Source organism: Symphalangus syndactylus, chromosome 3 (genome assembly GCF_028878055.3).
Source record: "Symphalangus syndactylus isolate Jambi chromosome 3, NHGRI_mSymSyn1-v2.1_pri, whole genome shotgun sequence".
Classification (NCBI taxonomy): Eukaryota; Metazoa; Chordata; class Mammalia; order Primates; family Hylobatidae; genus Symphalangus; species Symphalangus syndactylus.
Genome location: NC_072425.2, coordinates 110,792,509 through 110,804,061, shown reverse-complemented (window position 1 = coordinate 110,804,061; position 11,553 = coordinate 110,792,509). Strand labels below are relative to the sequence as shown.

The 11,553-nt window shown below is 38.2% G+C and overlaps 1 protein-coding gene across 4 annotated transcripts; it reads left to right on the top strand.

The window, feature by feature from the left end:
- The first annotated feature begins 424 nt into the window (after positions 1 to 424).
- On the top strand, positions 425 to 10,810 carry STEAP1 (STEAP family member 1). 4 transcript variants are annotated; one of them, XM_055269991.2, is made up of 6 exons: positions 469 to 556; positions 4,162 to 4,206; positions 5,763 to 5,877; positions 6,815 to 7,327; positions 7,925 to 8,089; positions 10,460 to 10,810. In XM_055269991.2, exons 2-6 carry the CDS (start codon positions 4,172 to 4,174, stop codon positions 10,715 to 10,717), a joined length of 1,086 nt encoding a protein of 361 aa, XP_055125966.1. In that variant the 5' UTR covers positions 469 to 556; positions 4,162 to 4,171; the 3' UTR covers positions 10,718 to 10,810. The 4 variants fall into 4 exon arrangements, with proteins under 4 accessions (XP_055125969.1, XP_063492482.1, XP_055125966.1 ...); XM_063636411.1 differs by lacking the exon at positions 10,460 to 10,810 and adding an exon at positions 8,326 to 8,724; XM_055269994.2 differs by lacking the exon at positions 4,162 to 4,206 and having other exon boundaries at positions 425 to 556.
- Positions 10,811 to 11,553: the final 743 nt, after the last annotated feature.

Sequence of the window (11,553 nt, the reverse complement as noted above, 5' to 3'; positions counted from 1 at the left end):
AAATAAGCTAACGTGTGGGAGGGTTTGTAAGCTCTAAACGGTCTATCTCAAAGTGTGATCTGGGAATGCTTCCGTATCTCATGGGAACTTGTTAGAAATAAGAATCTCAGACCCCATCCCAGACATACTGAACCGGAAACTGTGGGTGGACAGCCCAACAATCGGTGTTTTAATAAGCCCCCGGGTAATCTTATACACGCTGAAGTCTGAGAACCACTGCTCTAGAGAAATGCACAAACGTTCCTTAGTGGAGATTAAACAAAAGGCGAGGGGTTGGAGGGCGCGGAACGGACCTCAAGGTCAGGGCAGAGGGCATTTGAGAGGAAACTGGGAGAGGCCGGAGTGCGACTTGGGGAGTCTTAGCCTCCGAGGACGGTCCCGAACCCTGCGGACGCCGGGCGCCAACAGGTGGCGCTGGACGCGCAACTGACAAGGAGGCGGGGCCTGCAGCAGGCCTGGAGGCTCCGCGCTCTGGAGGCTCAGGCGCCGCGTGGGGCCGGCACCTCGGGGCAGCAGCGGCAGCCGAGACTCACGGTCAAGCTACGGCGAGGAGTGGGTGAGTCCCTTGAATCGTTCTCACTGGCCGCTTGCTCCTCTAGTCCGCCCGCGTGTCCCTGCAAGGCTGGGCGCCGGCTCCCAGTCTTGGGAGGGGTGTAGCGGGTCGCATGCCTTCTCGTGACCTGGACAGCGGCCCTCCTGGGCGAGCGCTGCTCAATTCTCCCCTTACGCGCGGCTCTGGGGCGCGCTGCCTTCCAGCCCAGCTGGGTTGTGGCCGGGCGGGGGGTTGGGGGGAGCCAGGGACTCACAGGAACCCTTTTCGCTAGGGGCTTAAGGTTGTGATAGATTATTAAGTTTGTGCTCAGGTTGGATTTTGATGGCAAGTTTTTTAACGTGGCAAAGTCGCCAGAGTTTGCTGTGCATTGACGAATGACTGGTGCACAGTACTTAAAATCGTGCTACTTCTCGTCTTCGGGTTTCCTGGTAACAGAGGTTTTCATTTTTAGTCCTTAGAACACTGGCCCTACTCTTTCAGGATCTGGGTGGGGTTCAGGTTCCCTCCGAAATAGTCAATCAAGGCTTTAAATATGTAATTCTGGTCAAATCCACTGGAAGGAGTTTGTAGACATAAATTTTTTGTACAGTTCCAAATTTCTTACTTTGCTACTTTTGTAAAATACATTTCCCTCCACATCCTGACGTGTAATAAAAGGTTATTCATTTAACATGAATGTTGAGCACAGAGGGAAAGCAATGCTTAAAAAGAAAAACAGCCCAGTGAAAAAAAACAAAAAACTCGACTTCACTTAGTTAAATGTAAAACAAGTGTGCACTTTAAAGTACAAAAGTTTGGAAATGCAATGCAACCCACAGTGTATTCCAGTCATTGGGTTTCTTCATATTCTGAACTGTGAGACATATACATGAGTCAGTTGGGCTGTGCCAACATTTAGGAACACCAGGGCAGCCATCCTGGTACAGCAAAACAGCAGTCGCATTAGAAATACGCTTCACTTTTTTAAAAGGGAGTGAAAGAGAACTTTGGGTCGAATTCTGGAGTTCCTAACATTTTAACACTAGGTTGTTTTCTGTTGTTTTTCTTTTTATGAAAAGATTTTACTGTAGAACTTAAATTACATTTTGGTTAATGTCTGATGGAAATCAACAAATTTATTTGACTCATAGTTTATTTTCCTGGCTTATGGGCATAGAGTTGACTGTGGGCCACACAGTCAACAAGCTTCCTCACTGTCATGGGCTTTTCCTTGGCATTGCTCTTGAGTGTGGACTCCTTACCATGCAGACAAATGGCTGGGTAACTCTCCAGGGCCACTCTGGTTTTCCACCCAGACTCCGTTTGTAGTGGCCATCAGTCAGCAAACACTGCCAACCTGCTAGCTACCCCAGGACTGGGTCTAGAAGACAGCGCTGAGCCTTTTCCTCTACTTCCCTTCCCGTGCCACCATCTGCCTATAAAACTTTATCCTCCTCTAGGATACATCGCTTGATCATGCAGTTGAAATGCCTGCCTTCTCTCCTAGACCTCAAGGTTTTTCAGAGCAGAGGCTTTATCTCATTTAACTTTGCATTCCTCCTGCATTACATTGTTGTTCACAATATAGTTAATGAATTCATATTGAATAAATGTAGGTGGATTTGTTAGCATCCTTACCATCCTGCAACTCTCAAAGTTAAAAGATCTTCTAAACATAGTGAATTATTTCTTATATTTGATTATAGTAGGTGACATTTCCATTCCTAGCACCTCCCTCCCTCACCCCACAAACTATTATGTTGGTGATATGGTTTGGAGCTGTGTCTCCCCCTCATATCTCATGTTGAAATGCAACCCCCAGTGCGGGAGCTGGGGTCTGGTGGGAGGTGATTGGACCATGGGAGCAGTTTCTCATGGTTTAACACCATTCCCCCTTGGTGCTGTTGTCACGTTAGTGCAGGAGTCCCCAACCCCGTGGCCGCAGACTGGTATCAGTCAGTCTGTGGCCAACAGGCCACTGCCTGTTAGGAACTGGGCTGCCTAGCAGGAGGGGAGCGGCAGGCCAGCAAGCATTACTGCCTGAGCTCCACCTCCTGTCAGATGAACGGTGGCATTAGATTCTCGTAAGTGCACGAACCCTATTGCAAACTGCACATGCAAGGGTTCTAGGTTGTGTGCTCCTTATGAGAATCTAACTATTGCCTGATGATCTGAGGTGGAACAGTTTCACCTCGAAACCCTATCCCCCTTCCCCTACTTGGAAAAATTGTTTTCTAGGAAACCAGTCCCTGGTGCCAAAAAGGTTGGGGACCACTGCAATAATGTAAGACCCCTGTTCCCACTTCACCTTCCGCCATGACTATAAGCCCTCTGAGGCCTCCCCAGAAGCAGATGTTGCCATGCTTCCTTTACAGCCTATGGAACCATGAGCCAATTAAATCTTCTTTCTTTATAATAATTACCCAGTCTCAGGTATTTCTTTATAGCAGTGCGAGAACAGCCTAATACAGTTGGTTAAGTCACCAAATGACTTGGAATAATGCTTCTTAAGGAGATAAAGTGTCATTTCCTCCAGAGCAGGCAGGAGTGTCATTTCTATTTTTCCTCTTTAATGTTGGTCACAGAGTTGGGTTCATAAATACTTGATGATTGGCATATGCTTTACTCAGAATTCTTTTACATGCCAGTGGTGAACACCCAAACTACACTAACTTAAACCAAAAAAAAAGGGAATGTGTTGACTGTCTAACTGAAAAATTCAGGATCTAGTCTCAGGGACTCTAAATACTGAAATATGCCACCAGGACTCTTCTGTATCTTTCTCTGCTTCTTCTTCTGCTTCCGTATTGGCTTTCTTCTTTTCTAATGAAAACATCTTCCTTCTTAGAGCACGGAGAAAAAAGCATGGCAGGCTTATACTGTCCTATCTTAACAAAATGTTAAAGATATCTCATCTCTCTCTTCCACTTCCATATATAAATATCAGAGAATGACCATGGTTTAAGTAGGGTTCTGTGCCATCGCTAAGCCAATCAATGGGAGAACAGGAAACTGACTGCCCAGGCCTGAGTCATATACCCACTTCTGTGACCAGGGAATGAGCGTTACTATTTTGCGCAACCTCCCAAAACCGCATTGGAGAGAGGAGGGGCATTTCTCCAAATGGAGGAAATGTTTTAAATCTGAAAAGAATGTGGGCAAACTAAAACAACAAATATCTTCATCATGAATGTTCTGTAATTTTGAAATAGATAATATCTGGAAAATATTCCAAGAGTGCCTCAACAAAGTAAATGTTGGCATATGTAAAAGCAACTCTTTATTCTTTGTTATGGTTAAACCTTTAAAACTTGGAGAATGTTTTAAGAACAGTCATGCCTCTTCATGACAGGATACATTCTGAGAAGTTCATTGTAAGGTGGGATTTCATTGTTGAGGAAACATCATAGAGTGTACTTACATAAACTTAGATGGTACAGCCTCCTACATGCTTAGGCTAGATGGTATAGTCTATTGCTCCTAGGCTACTAATCTGTATAGCGTGTTACTATGCTGAATACTGTGGGCAGTTGAAACACAATAGTAAGTATTTGTGTATCTGAATATAGAAAAGGTATAGTAAACATACATATATCATATAAAAGATAAAAAATTGTATATTTGTACAGGACGCTTACTATGAATGGAACTTGCAGAACTGGAAGTTGCTCTGGGTGAGTCAGTGAGTGAGTAGTGAGTGAATGTAAAGGCCTGGGACGTTACTGTACACTACTATAGACTTTATAAATGCTGTACACTAAGGCTACCCTACATTTATTGAAAAATTTTTTCTTTACTAATAAATTAACTTTAGCTTACTGTAACATTTTTACTTTATTAACTTATTGTTCTTACTCTCTTGTAATAACACTTAGCTTAAAATATAGTCACATTATACAGCCATACAAAATATTTTCTTTGTTTATATACTTACTCCTTAAGCTTTTTTTCTATTTCTAATTTTTTTTTCTTTTTATACTTTTTTGTTGAAACTAAGGCACAAACACACACATTAGCCTAGGCCTACCCAGGGTCAGGATCATCAGTATCACTGTCTTCCACCTCTACATCTTGTCCCACTGGAAGGTCTTCAAGGGCAGTAACAGGCATGGAGCTGCCATCTTCTATGATAACAATGCCTTCTTCTGGAAGACTTCCTGAAGGACCTGCCTAGGGCTGTTTACAGTTAGCTCTTTTTTTGTAAGTAGAAGGAGTACACTTCACAATAATAATAAAAAGTATAGTATTGTAAATACTAGGCAATAGGAATTTTTTTGCTCCATTATAATCTTATGGGACCACTGTTACATATGCAGTCAGTCGTTGACCAAAATGTTATGTGACACATCACTGTATTTTAAACTATTCCTGGAAACAGCTTTCCACCTAAAAAAGTACTACACGTGGTCTAAAATTCAGAAACACTTGGGATATTTTCTGTCAATCAAATTGTCATATATCTAATCTGTTTTTCTCATTGAATTTCATAAAGTGTAAATTGAAGATGTGTTCCTCTGGAAATAAATTCAGAACTAATAAAAACAATGAATAATACTGTGACATATGTTTCCTTTCCCTAAAAAATGTTACACCAATCCTGGATGAGAATCTGTGAGTTTGCTAAGGAAAAGATTCTTTTATCAAGTGAGAAATTTGAAAAGTTGTTTTCCACAGGGTTGACCAGAAGACTGGGAACATCATTAATTTGGCACAACTCACCATTCCCACTGGAAACATACTAGCAATTCACATCTTCCAAACAAGGACCAACCTCTTACTCCAGTGTCAACCCCAAAATTCTGTTAAACATAAATCTTATATCAGCTACCTCCAGCCTCCATTGATGACATTATTACTCTCAATATAATGCATTCCTAAATATATTTGCCATTGAAAGGAGTTGGCTTTCCTCCAGATGGAAACCTGAAATTAAATCTTCCTAAAGTAAAAGGCAGCATCTGACCCTTTGTAATCCATACAGGCACCTGGGTTATTCATTGAACAAATAAGTGGATAAAGAAGAGCAGTTACTGTTGATAAGAGGGCATTGGTTTGAAACTCTTACAGATTATAATATGAAGTTAAATGTATAAGTCAGTCACTATTTGAATTTTTATTGTACTTTATCTGCCACTCTAGTCTTTAAGCAAGTAAATTTTTTATATTGTTACCTCAAACATTCACATCATAAGTAGAATAAACATGAAAGTAAATATTTTTATTTTCACAGGTGGCTGAAGCCATACTATTTTATAGAATTAATGGAAAGCAGAAAAGACATTACAAACCAAGAAGAACTTTGGAAAATGAAGCCTAGGAGAAATTTAGAAGAAGATGATTATTTGGTAAAATATTAATAATAACAATAATAAATAATAATTTACATCTTTCAACATAATTCAGATGCCATTCTGTATCTCCTAGTGTTATGAAAGTGATTTTTCACCCTAGTCTGCTGATATCTGCACTTGGATTACTGTCACTGATACTGTGAAGGACAGAGTAGCATATGTGAGAGAAATAGTACCTTCACTGATTGTCAGGGACTTAGCTGAATAACCTTGAATAAGTTACTGAAAATCTGGGGTCTTAGTTTGTTTATACCATGAAAGCCTTGGACCAGATCATCCCCAAGGCCCTTCCAATTCTTTCTAACAGTCTATAGTTCTAAGTTAAAAAAAAAAAAGGTCATCAATGCCCATATAACAGTAATTTTGTAAGCAAACATTTTTGTCATAGACACAATGGCAGCTTACCAAGAGATCATCTAGTAAATTGATGATTAACTGTATAACCAAAATAAAGCTACTTTTGGATAAGAATCACTTGTTCCACTTTTGATCAAACACAGGATTAAGTGTTTCTTACTACATTTTTTGACTGAAAAAGTGGCAGAAAATTTTGGTTCCAAACTTCCAAATTATCTCAATGGAAGTTTTAGCAGAAATTATTTATTTAATCTTAATAATTTTAATAGGGAAAAGTAATTAATAAATTACAAGCATATACTTTATAAAAGTAACAGTGTGCATAAAATGAATTAATTTCATTTTTCAAGTTAACTGTCTTACCTGTCTGAAGCATGTATTTCTTTTGTCCTAAAGACAAAAGCCTTTCAGTGCCACATAGACTATGCTATCTTCAACTAACCAGTATTCAAAAGCAAGATTCTGAATGCCCTTATTCAATGAGAAGCACAATGACTGAGCAATAAGTAATTAGTTCAAGAGATATCCCATTGTTTTGTTCAATTTTAAGATGTTTATTTTCTTTCCTTTGTAGCATAAGGACACGGGAGAGACTAGCACGCTAAAAAGACCTGTGCTTTTGCATTTGCACCGAACAGCCCATGCTGATGAATTTGACTGCCCTTCAGAACTTCAGCACACACAGGAACTCTTTCCACAATGGCACTTGCCAATTAAAATAGCTGCTATTATAGCATCTCTGACTTTTCTTTACACTCTTCTGAGGGAAGTAATTCACCCTTTAGCAACTTCCCATCAACAATATTTTTATAAAATTCCAATCCTGGTCATCAACAAAGTCTTGCCAGTGGTTTCCATCACTCTCTTGGCATTGGTTTACCTGCCAGGTGTGATAGCAGCAATTGTCCAACTTCATAACGGAACCAAGTATAAGAAGTTTCCACATTGGTTGGATAAGTGGATGTTAACAAGAAAGCAGTTTGGGCTTCTCAGTTTCTTTTTTGCTGTACTGCATGCAATTTATAGTCTGTCTTACCCAATGAGGCGATCCTACAGATACAAGTTGCTAAACTGGGCATATCAACAGGTAAGATGACAATGTTGACACTGTTACTAATAAAAAGTCTAAGTCACCTAACAAATTAATCATTTCTCATTGTAATATCAATACCCCAACCCTGTTGAAACTCTGTGTTGAAAAAGTCATCTATTTTAAAATTTTTATTATAATTTCACTAGGGCTTGATTGTCAGTCGGTTTTATATTGAGAAATGTTTTTTAAGCTGAAAATAAGGTACAACTTTAGCAAATAAGAAACATTTTGTTCATGGACAAGGCTATATTTCAAACTTCTACCACCCTCACAAGATTACTTTTTAATATTGTTGTTCTCCTTGTTTACCACATATGCATGCACATTACAGTTCTATCCAAGTAAACCATCAAATAATTATTAGAAAGTTAATAGATTATGGAAATGTTGCATTCAAGAAAAAAAGTGATAGCGCCTATGTCATTTGTCTTAGAGGAATGCAACAAAAAGAAAAGAAAGAAAAAGTCATAAATTTGTGGAGACCTGTTATCAGGGCTTCATAGTAGACACAGGGAAGAGTGTAGAAGGAGATTCACATTCAGGAAATAACTGTTGTTTGCATTTCTTCTTTCTTTACTTACCTTCTGGTAGGTCCAACAAAATAAAGAAGATGCCTGGATTGAGCATGATGTTTGGAGAATGGAGATTTATGTGTCTCTGGGAATTGTGGGACTGGCAATACTGGCTCTGTTGGCTGTGACATCTATTCCATCTGTGAGTGACTCTTTGACATGGAGAGAATTTCACTATATTCAGGTAAGTAATATATAAAATAACCCTAAGAGGTAAATCTTCTTTTCGTGTTTATGATATAGAATATGTTGACTTTACCCCACAAAAAATAACAAATGTTTTTCAACAGCAAAGATCTTGTACTTGTTCCAATTAATAATGTGCTCTCCTGTTGTTTTCCCTATTGCTTCTAATTAGGACAAGTGTTTCCTAGACATAAATAAAAGGCATTAAAATATTCTTTTTTTTTTTTTTTTGAGATAAAGTCTCGCTCTGTTGCCCACCCTGGAGTACAGTGGCACGATCTCGGCTCACTGCAACCTGCGCCTCTGGGTTCAGGCGATTCTCCTGCCTCAGCCTCCTGAGTAGCTGGGATTACAGGCACCCATCACCATGCCCAGCTAATTTTTGTATTTTTAGTAGAGATAGGGTTTCCCCATGTTGGCCAGGCTGGTCTCAATCTCCTGACCTCAAATGATCCGCCCACCTCGGCCTCCCAAAGTGCTGGGATGACAGTCGTGAGCCACCACGCTCAGCCTGCCCATTCTAATATTCGAAACTTGTTAGACAATTTGCTACCCATCTCATGTGATATTTTAGGAATCCAATATGCATGGTTTATAAGTTCTTAAAAAATAAAAATATTCTTTTACCTGTCACCTGAATTTAGTAATGCCTTTTATGTTACACAACTTAGCACTTTCCAGAAACAAAAACTCTCTCCTTGAAATAATAGAGTTTTTATCTACCAAAGATATTCTAGTATCTCATTTCAAAGGCTGCTTTTTCCAGCTTACATTTTATATACTTACTCACTTGAAGTTTCTAAATATTCTTGGAATTTTAAAACGATCTCAGATTTACTGAGGTTTATCTTCTGGTGGTAGATTATCCATAAGAAGAGTGATGTGCCAGAATCACTCTGGGATCCTTGTCTGACAAGATTCAAAGGACTAAATTTAATTCAGTCATAAACACTGCCAATTACCTTTTATGGGTAGACATCTTTGGAAATTTCCACAAGGTCAGACATTCCCAACTATCCCTTCTACATGTCCACACATACACTCCAACACTTTATTAGGCATCTGATTAGGCTGGAAAGTATGCCTCCATCTGAATTAGTCCAGTGTGGCTTAGAGTTGGTACCACATTCTCACAGAATTTCCTAATTTTGTAGGTTCAGCCTGATAGCCATTGGAGTTCTTTGGTCCTCATTAAATAGCTTTCTTCACACATTGCTCTGCCTGTTACACATATGATGAACACTGCTTTTTAGACTTCATTAGGAATTTAAGACTGCGTCTTGACAACTGAGCCTATTCTACTATATGCACAATACCTAGCCCATAATAAGTATATAATACACATTTGGTAAAATTAATTTTCAACCAATGACATGTATTTTTCAACTAGTAACCTAGAAATGTTTCACTTAAAATCTGAGAACTGGTTACACTACAAGTTACCTTGGAGATTCATATCTGAAAACATAAACTTAGCTATTTGATTGTATTCACTGGGACTTAAGAATGCCCCTGAATAATTGTGAGTTAGATTTGTTCTGGCAGGCTAATGACCATTTCCAGTAAAGTGAATAGAGGTCAGAAGTCATATAAAAGAGGTATTGTCAGAACACTGTTAAGATTACATAGGTGAACAACTATTTTTAAGCAACTTTATTTGTGTAGTGACAAAGCATCCCAATGCAAGCTGAAATGTTTCATCACATCTCTGGATCTCTCTATTTTGTGCAGACATTGAAAAAATTGTTCATATTATTTCCATGTTATCAGAATATTTGATTTTTTAAAAACATAAGCCAAGTTCATTCACTTCATTATTCATTTATCAAAATCAGAGTGAATCACATTAGTCACCTTCACAATTGATAAAGATCACTGAAGTCAAATTGATTTTTGCTATAATCTTCAGTCAATCTACCTATATTTAATTGAGCATCTAAAATGTGCAAATCATTGTGTTGATTTTGCAGGGATCCTGTTATAAGTGAGACTCAGTCCCTGATTTTAGGTATCTTGTGATAAGCAGAATTAAGACAAATACACAAGAGACAAAGCACAAAAAATAAATATCATAAGGGGATGAACAAAATGGTGGAGAAAGAGTAGACAAAGTTTTTGATCACCTGCCTTCAAAGAAAGGCTGTGAATTTTGTTCACTTAGATAGCTTGGAGACAAGAAATTACCCAAAAGTAAGGTGAGGAGGACAGGCGAAAAGAGTAGAAAGATGTGAATGGACATTGTTGAGAAATGTGATAGGAAAACAATCATAGATAAAGGATTTCCAAGCAACAGAGCATATCCAGATGAGGTAGGATGGGATAAACTCTTATTGAACCAATCTTCACCAATTTTGTTTTTCTTTTGCAGAGCAAGCTAGGAATTGTTTCCCTTCTACTGGGCACAATACACGCATTGATTTTTGCCTGGAATAAGTGGATAGATATAAAACAATTTGTATGGTATACACCTCCAACTTTTATGATAGCTGTTTTCCTTCCAATTGTTGTCCTGATATTTAAAAGCATACTATTCCTGCCATGCTTGAGGAAGAAGATACTGAAGATTAGACATGGTTGGGAAGATGTCACCAAAATTAACAAAACTGAGATATCTTCCCAGTTGTAGAATTACTGTTTACACACATTTTTGTTCAATATTGATATATTTTATCACCAACATTTCAAGTTTGTATTTGTTAATAAAATGATTATTCAAGGATCTCGATGTTTCTCTTTGTATATGTGTGATGACTTTGAAATATTTATATTTCCTTGCAGATTTTATTCAAAGCAAAAAAAAACTTTTTAATACGAATATCTAGCACGTTCTCTATGATAAAAGTAAGCATGACAAAAAAATCACATCTGATTTGTCAGATTATGTAGCATTATAAATAATCAAGGGCTTTGAAATACCAGTTGTTGCTACCCATTATACAGGTATCATTAGCTATGAAAAGATAATTTTATCTGAATCTACAACAAAAGCGTAATAAGCATTTATTTACGATTGTTAAAGAACTTTCATTTGTCTTTAACCATGAAGTTTTAACCATGGGTACCCAGGTTTAACTCATGGAACACTTATCTCCAAAAACACTCAGACTATGTCTATACAAGTAAAGCAGCATGGTAATATCAGATACCAGCCAGGCAAAATGAAACTCAGGCTATCCAGGAGAAAAAAGTAAATTCAGTAATTTCCACCTGAGTCATGTACAATTCAGTTTAACTTACTTTAATGCACTGGTAAAAGTATAACATTTCCTGAAAGAACAAACTATATATTAGCTAACTATATATTAGCTAACTATATATTAGCTGTCAGGACTTGCTAACTCAACTGTTTGCTTCAGAGGTTTTTCCTAATTAGCAAAAGTAATCACAAGCTTTATCTTTCATAGTGCTGAGCCATTTATTATTAAAGACAATAAAGCTAATGGTGCATATTAGGAAAAACAG

What these genes read in the sequence shown, in the direction of transcription:
- STEAP1 (XM_055269991.2), top strand. Translation starts at nt 4,172, where the DNA reads ATGAATGGAACTTGCAGAACTGGAAGTTGCTCTGG. An exon ending in AGAACTGGAAGTTGCTCTGG is followed by an intron (nt 4,207 to 5,762) that starts GTGAGTCAGTGA and finishes TTATTTTCACAG; the next exon opens with GTGGCTGAAGCCATACTATT. An exon ending in GAGAATTTCACTATATTCAG is followed by an intron (nt 8,090 to 10,459) that starts GTAAGTAATATA and finishes TTTCTTTTGCAG; the next exon opens with AGCAAGCTAGGAATTGTTTC.